A 13,296-nucleotide genomic window follows, 5' to 3' on the forward strand; every position below is an offset into this window, starting at 1 on the left:
TATTTTTTAATTTTTCTGTTTAATTTTGTCATGTCTTGAGTCTCATGGAAAAAGGCAAACAGTGAGGTTTGTATGAAAAAGCCATAGAGCAAAAAAAGGCAGAGAGTGCAAAATTAAAAGAAAAAGCCATAGATGTTCTTAGAGTTTCTTTGTAGATCTGTGTTGTGTTTCATGATTCTGTGGGAATCTCCTTATAAGTTGGGTTAGCACTTTACAGTTGAAGCTTGGCAGTGACCAAGTCAAGTTCAGTTTTGGGTTTAGAATTCTGGACTTGTCCAGGATAGGAAGGATGAGAATTGGTGTCTGTAATCAAGAAGATTATAGTGAAATTCCATCATTGTTGTGATGGAGAATGGATGTAGGCTGCACTGCACTTAGCAGCTGAACCAGGATATATCTGGGTGTAATTTTTTCTCTATTCTACTCCATTTTTATTTCTGCTACACAGGAGATAAAACTGAAAAATATCTCGTGCCGGGTCACGAGATAAAAAAAAGTCTCGTGGTTGGGTACGAGACAAAAAATTAAAAAGTCTCCAGAAGTTGTTTCAAAGACCAGCAAGTGTTATTAAGTGAAAATGGGCTAAGATTCAACCTCCCCCTCCCCTTCTCTTAGCCACTGATAAACCATCAAAGTTGTTTCTCCATAAGCAATTTATAGATGTGCATGTTTAAATGTGAATGGTATGATCCAAGTTCGCGACAAGAAACATGAAAGTACAAGGACTATGATATCACTAAAGTTAATGTAATCAGAAAATATAGGCACTATGATCCTTTTATACTACTTCAAAATGCACGACAGATATACTATTTGCCTTACCGGGTTCATGCAAGTCTAGTTAGATGATTGTGGTTAAGACTAAGCCAAGAGGTCCCATCGAGTCTGATGATACGGTAGAGGGTCAGGAACCTTACCAGATTGACAACCTAACCCTTTAGAAAATGGTGCTTGATACCGGTGAGCCAATCTCCCTTAGGTGTACTGTCATGGAAGATGACATCATTGACCTTGGATTAGATGCTGACGCACTTCCACTAAAGGATGATGATCTTCAAGAAAAATACAGGGTCGATGGTGATGAAGAAGAGGAAGACGAGTTTGATATAATCAGGAAGCTGCATCGGAAGAAGAAGATGGTGAAACAGAGGAAGAAAATGATGAATCTGATTAGGGTTAATGTAAACATAGTTCTGTAATATGTATTTTCTTTAAAAACCTAATTGTATTTGTAATATATATTTCAGTGACTGTAAACATAGTTCTGTAAATGTAAATAGTTAGCATTGTTTCATATATTTCAGTTACCATTGGAAATAGTTCTGTGAATGTGGCGCCAATGTTACCATCGAAAAGTTTCAACGGTAATGTCCAACACGATCTGTTTTCATACTAACTATATTCCATCGCAGAATCCAACGGTAATAACAGTAGGACGAAGAAAATTTGGCGGTAAACATTTACCGGCAAGATTTATACTGTCGGATTATTTTTGACTGTAATTAATTTACCAAAAGATTTTTTTTATTTTCAGACAATAAATCTGACGGTACTCAACGTTTTTCTTATAATGTATCTTAGAGTGCATAGCAGTAAACTTTGATGAAAAAAAAAAGTTAGTATAAGTAAGAAAGAATAGAAGAGAAAAGAGGATTTCTTGTTTTAGACTCAGGTCAAATTGAATATTTTCAATTCTATTATCTATTACACAACACGGTATATATATATATATATATATATATATTGTTTTGTAGCAGTAAGACCCTGGAATTCGGGCAGTAAGGCTAACTTGATGATGTCCCTAAAAGTGATAATGGTCCAAATGTAAGAATTCCTGGTGGCTATAGATTTAAAGGATTATTATTTAACAAAAAAGAGTTAAAAACCCAGATTCAAAAATTTGAGTGATAATTTAGTGATAATATATATGTTCTCTCTGAACCAAAGGAGGGCCATGATATCAGATTTTATGTAATCATGTCTAAACTCTTTCGCTCTCTCTCTAGACGCCTTTCCTTTTCTTCACCGTCCTCTTCTTCCTCCTCTCCGATCCATTCTTCTTCCAATCCCCTTACTGAGAAAGTTACTCGTCCTGAGGAACTTTTCCCCAAACACAATATCTTTGAAGAAGAAGTCTGCTTCGAAGATATCAATTAAGCCATTGACAATTGGGAAATACCCAAAATCCCACAAAATGAGTTATATGTCCCTGATGATAACAAGAGAAAATCTGATTATATCATCAAAACCGCTGAAAATAATATTCCTCTAGGACCCGATTCCGGTGAGGAATTCCATCTTCTGACTAAACAATCAGTTAGAGAACATGCCCGTCACTACAGATATCTTCACATAGGGTGTGTCCAAGTTGCAGTCAAACCACTCATCCGAGAAGGTTTGAATGCCTCTATCCTCATGTGTCTTAGAGACATTAAACACAATGACTTCCAAGACTCCTTAATCGGAACAGTTGAAACAAGTCTAGGACATGGTCCAGTTTACTTCAACTGTTTCCCAAACAAGACGGTCAGCTTGCTAGACCTTAACATTCTTGACTCTCTTTTCCTAAACATTCAAATTCATGGTCTTAACATGAAAGAAGGTTCCATTCCAGCCGCTTTAATCTATAGGATTCAATACAAGGTCATGAACACTTGTAACTCTAGAGTCCTTCTTAAGTCCCAAGATCGTGAAACCACTTTGTTTGTCACAGACATGACAAAGGCCAACGTCATGATCCCAAGGCTCATAAGATGGGATGAAATTGACCTCCCTCAGTCATGGTCAATTGACCGAGCCATTCCAACGCAACCTAGACAAGCACCTCTTTTACGAGAAGTAAAACAAGATGAATCAGGAAAAGTAGAGATTTTCTTTGATAGACGAAACTCTTTTTCCTCTAGATCTGAAGCAGGAACATCTAATGATTTTGCTTCAACAAGAAGATCTTTTTCAGTAACTTCCCAATCTCAGTTTTCAAAAATGTCGAGACCAGCCAATTCTGAAATACATATTTTCGGATTACAAAATAATTCAAGCATTTCTCAAGGAGTTTACCAAGAAGATGATGGTGATGTAGAATTTGAAGTTGAATCTTCTCATCAATCCCATCAATCTCCAACATATTCTTCTTTGAATGGTAAATGAATAACACAGAATTTGTTATAAACAGAGAAGCCTTACGTAAAAACCTTAACTCTGAAGAGTATGACCTCCAAAGAGAATGGTATTTACGTACTTATACAGCTTCTCAAATCTCACATTCAAAGAAAAATATTACAAATTTTTAAATGATGTTAGAATGCATATTCTTTTTTTTGAATGGTTTCATGCTTATTCCATAAAAAACAACATTGAGTATCCTTTAAAACTAAACAAACTTCATTTTCAGCAAATGTTATTTCAACTTGGAAATTCAAAGATGGGAACTTAGTTAGATCTGAGTTTCCTCCAAAAGGAGCTTTTATTATTTCAAATACGGAAGGACATAATCCTGTTATGGCCTCTCCCTTTAAAACAAAGAATATGGATGAAGCTGTCGCCCCTAAAGATATTAAAAATCTCATTGAACAATCAAATTATACCAACAGATTTTTACAATGCTTGGGTGACAACCTTTCATCTTCAGGATCTACTTTCTCCTTGAAAAATGTTTCTGAAGCATCTACTTCTAAAAGTATTGAGAAACCTCTTTTTAAACCTTTCAAAATAAGTAGCAAGGCTAAGTAAAGTCTTAAAACCTCCATTTTAAAACAACAATCTAGTGATTCCGAAGTTATTCAAAAGATTGACCAACTTTTGAATCATTTTACTACTATCCCTGAAACTCCTACAAACTCTGGTGAATCTACTTCTCGTATTCAAACACGCTTATCTAAAGCTATTAATGCCCTCGGCCTTGAGTCCAATGAATCTTGCTCTGAGCAAAGTGATGGTTCTGACAAATCATCCCTCAAGATCAGCCCCATTTTGACCAACTCCCTAACCAAGTGGAAGGGTTTAACTAAACCCTCTACGTATGGTTATAATCGTGTATCCGCTCCAGATCTAGCTCTCGAAGAAAGAGAACTAAGTTTTGTTAGCTTTAATGCCAATAATGTCTATGAATGGAATATAGATGGCAAAACGAAATATAATATCATGAGTATGCTCCAGCATATGACAATGGTAGGCACAGCCTATCAAGCAGCCCATGAAACCTCTGAAGAAGCTATAGCCAATGTTATTGTTTCCGGGTTTAGTGGCCAACTGAAGGGATGGTGGGATAACTACCTTTCCGATAACCAAAAACACTCAATCTTTTTTGCCATAAAAGTCAACGACCAGAACGAACCCATCATTGGTGACGACGGGGAACCTATCCCCGATGCTGTCAATACCTTAATTTTTACCATAGCAAGCCACTTGATTGGTGATCCATCTCTTTGGAAAGACCGTTCTGCGGAGCTGCTTTCCAATCTCAGATGCAAAACTTTGTCTGACTTTCGATGGTGTAAAGATACTTTTCTGGGAAAAAATGTTCATCCAGAGTCTGGGAAAAAATTAAGACATCATCAATATAAACGATTGCAAAGTTTGAGTATGGGTTGAAAATATCATTCATGATTTTCTGAAATTCGGAAGGGGCATTTTTCAGACCAAAAGGTATTACATTCCATTCATATTGCCCGAATGGAACTGTAAAAGTTGTTTTATATCGGTCTGATTCAGTGATTTGGATTTGCCAAAAACCTGACTTCATATCAAATTTTGAAAAAATATTTGCTGAGTTTAACCTATTAAGCAAATCCTTTTTGTTTGGGATGGGGTAACGAATCCACTGTAAATCTTGATTCAATGGTTTGTAATTGATGACAAGCCTGGGAGTTTCCCTTTCTATCTCAGCTTGTTTATTAACATAAAAAGTAGAGCAAGACCAAGGACTTTTGCTAGGACGGATTAACCTTTTATCCAAAAGATCTTTAATTTCTTTTTGACAATGCTGCAAAAGCTGCTCATTCATTTGAATGGGGCGGACTTTTGTAGGGATTTTTGATTCTTTGAAATTCTTTTCATATGGAAGATCAACAATGTGTTCTTTCCTATCCCAGAAGGCATGAGGCAAATCAGAACAAATAGATTTTTCAATTTGATTTAAAAGATTTTTTATTTTTTCTTGAATCTTTGGTTGAGAAAGCTGTGATTCCAGTGTTTTGAAATAGATTTCTTCTTTTAGAAAACAAATCTGTTTGGTTTTGGATTCAATTAGATTTAGAGATCTTTGCTTTGGTGAGTCTAGGAACTCAAAGAAAGTTACTTGTCCTCCTACAAAAGAGGTAAGTCCAGGAAAATTTGCCAGATATGGAAACAATAGATTTATGAAAGGTGTCCCCAAAACTACATCATTTTTTTATATCTTTTGCTATGATGAAATCGGTGGGAATTCTGATATTTCCCTTTTCAATAAAGACATTAGTTATTTTAAAATTGATACTTAGCCTTTCACCCGTTATTGAGCTAAGGCGTTCAGTAGTTTTTTCGAAATATTTTGTGGGGACTAGACCTTCCCTAATACAGTTTGAATCTGCACCTGAATCAAAGAGTGCAATGGTGTCAAAAACAAAATCTTTAACGACAATTCGGACATTAACACGATGTTTCATGAAGGAGAATACATTTATTATTCTCAAAATTTCTTTTACCTCATTGTCGTTAGAAATTTTATTTTCTTGTTCCTTAGAGCACTCAGTTTGGTTTAAAAGAGAACCAAGATCCTCATCATCAGATTCTTCTTCTTGTACTAATTGCGAGAGAATGAGATGATGATCGTTTTGGTTTCTTTTGATTTCCTGGATTTCTCTCTTAAGATTGTTAACCTCAGTTTGGAGGTCCTGAATGGTTATGGGACGAATAACTTGTTTTTCTAATTTTTTGAAAATAAGTTTGACATCATATTTATTGTTAAGGACCAAATTTTTGGGTTTTTTCTCCTTTTGTAAAGATCTTTTTAGTTTCAAAAGAAAGTCTTTCTTTTGTTCTGGATTGTCAATAGCCTCGATAGCATCAAATAAGAGATCTTGATCTTTGGATAAAACATTAATTTGCTTGATATCTGAATCTGAGGATGACTCAACATCATCAACTTGAATATTGTTGATATTATCATCAGAAGATTCTGGTCCAGAGTTATCATCTGAACTCTCAATCATAAGATTATTAATCTGTTCCTCAATCTGAGGATCAAGGTTCAGATTATTAATCTTTCCTTTTAACCGACAATATTTGCTAACATGTCCTGGTTTTTTACATGTGTAACAAATAATGGGGTTTTTCTGGGGATACTTTTGGAAATTCTTTTGGAAACCTGTTTCATTTTTAGGTTTTTGAAAACCCTTTTTGAATCTTCTAAAATTCTTTTCAGGGTTAGGTTTAAAAACTTTTCGGTTGGAAGGTCTTTTAGATTTCCTTGGATGACAAGCAGGAAGACCAAATTGTTCACAGAAAGTTCCCAAATCGATACGATTTTGAGTTTTCTCACGAGCAAGTTGCCTTTGGATTTTATCATCTTGACAAATCTTTAGGACAACCTTTTGGATAAAAGAAATGAGTTGTCCATAACTTAACTCATCATAGGGTATTATCCCGTCTGGGGTTAAGCTACGAATTTTGTCCCTTACTTTATCTCCAAGGGATTTGGGAAGTCCAGCAAGGAATTTTTCTTTCCAAAAAGGTTGTTGACTGTCTTCTCTGGTATAAACCCTAGTAAGAAAGGTATCTTTATACCATCGAAAGTCAGACAAAGTTTTGCATCTGAGATTGGAAAGCAGCTCCGCAGAACGGTCTTTCCAAAGAGATGGATCACCAATGAAGTGGCTTGCTATGGTAAAAATTAAGGTATTGACAGTATCGGGGATAGGTTCCCCGTCGTCACCAATGATGGGTTCGTTCTGGTCGTTGACTTTTATGGCAGAAAAGATTGAGTGTTTTTGGTTATCGAAAAGGTAGTTATCCCACCATCCCTTCAGTTGGCCACTAAACTCGGAAACAATAACATTGGCTATAGCTTCTTCAGAGGTTTCATGGGCTGCTTGATAGGATGTGCCTACCATTGTTGTAAAACCCGGTTAATTAATGGCTAATTAACCCGTAAATGAGAATTCATTCTAGAAAGCCTAAAATGTGATTTTTATGGCTAAATGTGATAGAGGAGACTGAGACGAGAATTTCGGTACCAATTTTATAGAATTCTGACCAAGATTAGACCGAACGGGCCAAACCGGGCCAACCGGACCCAAAGTGGGCCCTTGGCCCAACATAACTAAACCAAAACCCTAGTTTTCAGCACTCTCTCTCCTCATTTGAGACACTAAACACGCTGAAATGGAGGCCATGGAGGGAAGAACTCTCTCTCAAGTTCTTTCTCTCACTTGATCTTCAAACCATCATAACTTTTGATCTAGAGCTCCGATTGCCGCCCCGTTTGCGGCCACGCGTTCACTGCGGAGAGCTCTACAAAACCCATATAATCAATCTTGAGGTAAGCCACGTGTTGCTGTTCGAAATCTCAGCCCTTATTTTCGAGTTTCATGGGTAAAATGTTGAGATTTTGGGTTCTTTGATGTTATAGGACCAAACTCTCTTGAAGGAGAAGGTTAATCTTGTCTCCTTGGACCTTGGGTGTGGTAAGATTCTCAACCCTAGTGTATTTTGTTGTTTTATGATGCTTGGGTTTTGAGATGTTGTGTATGGGTATGATGGTTGTGGCTTAGGTTGTATATATGTGAATATTGGAGCTTGATTGGTGACTTTGAAAAGCTTGGAAAGGGTTTGGTGGTGAAAAATCTGTTCTTGGAGGTGTTGAGGCCTTGAGAGCTTGTGGATAAGTGGTTTGGAAGTGCTCCAGTGGAGCTTGGGAAAATCGGCTAAGGTATGGTTTCGGTTTCCCGTATCTAATATGTAATGTGGTAGGAAATACTTAGGCTAGAGGCCCTAAGATAGGCATTGAATTGTTGATGTTGTTGAATGATTGAGATATATGATGTGGTCATATATGTGATGATGATTATTGATGCCTTGGTGGTATGATGTATGAGAAATATGCATGTTGTGATATATGCATGATGATTGGTTATGGTTGAATTGTGGGTTGAACCATGTTGATGGTGAGTATGATGTTGATTGTGTACAATAATGATTTATTGGTATTGGTGTTGTTGAGAATTGGCATGAGAAATAGTATATGATATGTCAATGTGTTTGAGTTTGAGCCACTTGGGTGAAGTGGGGTAAAATGATGAGATAGTGATTTTGGTAAATTGTGGAAATGTGTCCATGTGTGAGTTGAGGAGGCTTGATGTTGAATTTGATACATTTTGATTGATTTCAAAGAAAAGGGATGAAATTGGCATGTTTTGATTAATTTTGAAAAGAGTTGAAAATGGTTTGTTTTGAAAATGGCATATTGTGGTTTTGTATGAAAATATGGTTTTTGGGCATACTTTGACGGGACATAACTTGGACTGCGGATCTCCGTTTTGTACCAAATCTGTTTAGAAATGAAATTGGATCCGGGATGTCCATACCGTTCGAAGAACGGGTGAAAAACGATTTAAAATGAGGAAGTTATGTCCGTTGGAAGATTGGGGTGTAAATCTGTGAAATTCTGCAGCTTTTAACTTAGAAAATTTTTAGCAGAATGACCCCTTGCGCGTGGGCGCACCTGGCGCGTACGCGCCGATCTTCCGAGAAGTGCCATCCACGCGTACGCGTGATGTGCGCGGGCGCGCCGATCGTGCTGCACCCAATGCCAAGCCATTTTCCAGAGAGTTATGCCAGAACTGTGCCAGTGTTGTGCCTGGGGCACAAGAACACCCGCGCGTACGCGTGGTTGACGCGTGCGCGTCGATTGGCAAAGTTGTAATCCACGCGTTAGCGTGCATGACGCTTGCGCGTCGATGAGTTTTGTTGAGGCCATCCACGCGTGCGCGTGGAGTGCGCGTACGCGTGGCCCTGTTTTCATCCCAAAGTTGATTTTTGAGTTTTAAAAACCAAATCTCATACTTCTAAGCCTCCGATCTCACCATTTATGTCTTAAATCATTATGACATGCCTAGCTATTAGAAAGGGGCTAGTGAATGAGGTAACTTGCGAGTGAAGCAAGGGAAATATGAATGATCAATGAGGATCAAGATGATTATGTGAGATGCGGAGGATGGTGGTGGAAGTGCTTGTTATGCCATGGGCCGAAAGGCTGTAATTGTTAATGAAATGGCTGGTTATGGATTTAACCGTGAGCCGGAATAGCTGTGTATGCTATGAATATTGGCTGGTTATGGATTTAACCGTGAGCCGGAATAGCTGTGTATGCTATGAATATTGGCTGGTTCTGGACTGAACCGTGAGCCGGATGGCTGATATGGATGTTGATCCATGGATGAGGATTCATGCATGTTTATGCTGAATTATTGATAATTGTGATTTGCACTTCCACTATCGGAGATACGAGTTTCCCTGGGTAGTAGCAGTGGCTAGCCACCACGTGCTCCAGGTTGAGACTTGATACTCTGGTGACCCTATGTCGTAAGTGTGGCCGGGCACTGTGAAAGACCCGGATGAGCTCGCCCCCGAAATATTCACCAGTGAGGGTGATGGATATGGATCATGTTTATGATCAAGTTTATAACGAGTATAACTCGAGTTGGGGATGCGCGACAGAGGGACAGTCCAATGGTTAGCGACCAGGACTTGTCGGGTTGGCTCTATAACCGACAAGATGATATCATCGGCCACTAGGGACAGGCATTCATCATATGCATACTATGTGAATTGTTTGAGATTGCCTATTTGACTGCATATTACTTGCTAATTGTCTAAATGTCTTAACTGCTCCTATTTGTATATTCTTTGTCTGATATAATTGTGTTTGCTATATTATACTCCTGCTGGTGGTTGGGAGGTTTGAAGGAATTGGAAAGGGAAGTATTAGTTAGACTGAAGAATCTTTAGTCAGATGCCCTTATATGGTTTAGCTTGTTTATAAGCTTTGATATTATCTGGAGGAAGTACTAGGATTGCCTTTGGCTTTCCTCTATTATTATGTATTATATATGTGGAAGCTGTTACCATGCTGGGGACCTCTGGTTCTCACCCATGCGGATTTTGTGGTTTTCAGATGCAGGACGTACGGTTTCCCGCTGAGGCATGCTGGAGACTTCTAGATTTGCGAAGATCCTTTGTCCTCGGGGCTATGTTTTGGTTTATATGTTTTGTTTAGATACTTTTATCTCCATTAAATAATACAAACTGTGATGACTCCTCTTATGGGAGATTTTGGAGAATAGGTTTATGTATTTGTGTTCCTTTGGGTTTCCTTTGGGGTTTTCATTATTTTATCATATGTATATATTACTATGCTCGGACCGGTTATCTTCGCAGCCGGATCTTGAGTCTTGATATTCCTGTTTTTGACACTCCTTTGTATATATATAATCTCGCGTTGGTTTATCCTTGTTCGTTACGTTATCGATCGGAGTGATGCGCTTTTGAGTTGCGGTCTTTTGTTTACCCCTTTTTCTACAAAGGCTCCTAGTTATAATCAATCATTCATACTACTATACGTACTAAATTTTTATTTTAGAGGTCGTAATACCTTGCCATCTCTGAATTATGACTTAAGCATAAGTCTCTGTATGGTAGGGTGTTACATTATGGTATCAGAGCAGTTCGTTCCTGTAGAGCCTGAGGGATGGACTGATTATGCTTCTGTGCATTCTCCGTGTGTGTGTTATGTGCTATTAGTATATCTGCTTGATATAATTGGCATAAACGTTCATGAGCATGCATTTGGGACTTTGAAGTACTAGACTTCTGATATTGAGACTGATCAACTTAATATCGATTGTTTGGTATGTATAGGGACCAGATGGCGCCTCGTGGACGCGGTAGGGGTAGTGCGAGAGGTCGTACGAATGCTCGTGCACCGGAGAATAACCCTAATAACCCGGTGAACTTTATGGCTGCGTTGGAGAACATGGCTGCTGCTATGCAAGCCACTGCCGAGGCTCTTGGTCAACAGATGAACAACCATGGTAATGATGGAGGTGGAGCTCAGGGTCCGATGACCTTGGCAAACTTTTTGAAGGTTAATCCGCCTAAGTTCAAGGGAACTACTAGCCCGACTGAGGCTGATACATGGTTTCAGGCTATAGAGCGAGCATTACAAGCACAAGTGGTACCTGAAGGACAGCGTGTCGAGTTTGCCACTTATATGCTCACCGGTGAAGCGTCGCATTGGTGGCAAGGTATCCGACGTCTTCTGCAGCAGGGTGATGACTATATCACCTGGAATGTCTTTCAAGAAGAGTTCTATAAGAAGTACTTTCCGACTTCTGCTAGGACGGCTAAGGAACTTGAATTGTTGCAGCTGAAGCAGGGTACTATGTCCATATCAGAGTATACTGACAAGTTTGAGGAACTGTTCAGGTTCTCTCGTATGTGCCAAGGGACTCCGGTGGAATATGAGGAATGGAAGTGTGTTAAGTATGAAGGAGGACTCCGGAGTGATATCTTCAGTTCAGTGGGACCAATGGAGATTAGGACTTTCTCCGAATTAGTGAACAAGTGTAGGGTTGCTGAGGAGTGTGTGAAAAGGGCAACCGCTGAGAAAGGGAGTCACAAAGGTTCATTCCCACAGAACCGAGAAAAGAGCTTTGCACCTAGAGGTCCATCTTTCAAGCGGGGAGGCTCTTTTAGGAGGCCCAACAACAACAACTCCCAAGGAAAGAAGTTTGGGAAGCAGCCTCAGAATGATCAAGCTTATTCTAGGTGTGGGAGTCACCATCCGGGAGCACCATGCAAGGCCGGATGGGGCTTGTGCTACAATTGTGGAAAAGCAGGGCATAAGATCGCAAGCTGCCCGGAAAAGCAGAAACAAGGTGCTGGGAAGGCACAACAGACTGGACGGGTGTTCACCACTTCAGCTGTAGGAGCTGAGGGATCTGAGACACTCATTCGAGGTAACTGTGAATTAGCTGGTCAAACTTTAAATGCTTTATTTGATTCGGGAGCATCACATTCATTCATTGCATTTGAGAAAGCCCATGAGTTAGGGTTGAAGATTGTAACTTTAGGTTATGATCTAAGGGTGTACAATGCTACCCATGAAGCCACGGTAACTAGGCTAGGATGCCCGGAAGTTTCCTTTAGGTTCAAGCAGCGTGATTTTGTTCATAATTTAGTCTGCTTGCCGATGGTCGGTCTTGATCTTATCTTGGGATTGGACTGGTTATCTAAGAACCATGTTCTGCTTGATTGTTCTACAAAGTCGGTGTACTTTATGCCGGAAGATACAGAAGGGCCGGTCGTGGTGAATAATTATTACTTGAACTCGATGATGGTGAACTGTTCTGGAATCGAATGTCAGGGTATCATGTTGTTAACCGCGGGCGTTTCGGGTGATGATCAAAGGTTGGAGCAGACTCCGGTTGTGTGTGAGTTTCCGGAAGTGTTTCCCGATGATATTGATGAGTTTCCACCTAACCGAGAGGTTGAGTTTGCTATTGAGTTGGTGCCCGGGGCGGGACCAATCTCAAGTGCTCCTTATAGGATGTCACCGTTAGAGATGAACGAGTTAAAGTCTCAGTTAGAGGATTTGTTGGGAAAGAATTTTATACGGCCAAGTGTCTCTCCATGGGGTGCTCCAGTGTTACTGGTGAAGAAGAAAGATGGGAGTATGCAGCTCTGTGTGGATTACAGGCAGCTGAACAAGGTTACAATAAAGAATAAGTACCCACTACCGAGAATTGATGATCTCATGGATCAGTTACAAGGAGCTGGAGTTCTCTCCAAGATTGATTTGCGATCAGGTTATCACCAGATAAGGGTGAGGGGTGAGGATATCCCTAAGACCGCTTTCAGGACTCGTTATGGTCATTACGAGTACACTGTAATGTCTTTTGGGTTGACGAACGCTCCTGCGGTATTCATGGATTACATGAATAGAGTCTTCCGTCTGTTTCTGGATAAATTCGTTGTTGTCTTCATTGATGACATACTGATTTATTCCAAGACTGAAGAAGAGCATGCGGAACACTTGAGGACCATGTTGCAGATTCTAAAAGAGAAGAAACTTTATGCAAAACTGTCTAAGTGTGAATTTTGGAAGAGTGAGGTGAAGTTTTTGGGCCATGTGGTGAGTAAGAAGGGAATAGCCGTAGACCCAACTAAGGTGGAGGCTGTGATGGATTGGAAACAACCAACCACCGTAACAGAGATAAGGAGTTTTCTGGGTTTAGCTAGCTATTACCGAAGGTTTATCAA

General features: G+C 39.5%; 1 protein-coding gene across 1 annotated transcript; it reads right to left on the bottom strand.

Annotated features, from left to right (window-relative positions):
* Positions 1-5,536: 5,536 nt before the first annotated feature.
* On the bottom strand, positions 5,537-7,088 carry LOC130975772 (uncharacterized). Its single transcript, XM_057900511.1, has 2 exons — positions 6,033-7,088; positions 5,537-5,569 (listed from the first exon to the last, which is right to left on the bottom strand). The coding sequence occupies exons 1-2, from the start codon at positions 7,086-7,088 to the stop codon at positions 5,537-5,539; spliced, it is 1,089 nt and encodes a 362-aa protein (XP_057756494.1).
* Between the last annotated feature and the right edge of the window lie 6,208 nt (positions 7,089-13,296).

The sequence above is a fragment of the Arachis stenosperma genome, chromosome 4 (genome assembly GCF_014773155.1).
Source record: "Arachis stenosperma cultivar V10309 chromosome 4, arast.V10309.gnm1.PFL2, whole genome shotgun sequence".
Classification (NCBI taxonomy): domain Eukaryota; kingdom Viridiplantae; phylum Streptophyta; class Magnoliopsida; order Fabales; family Fabaceae; genus Arachis; species Arachis stenosperma.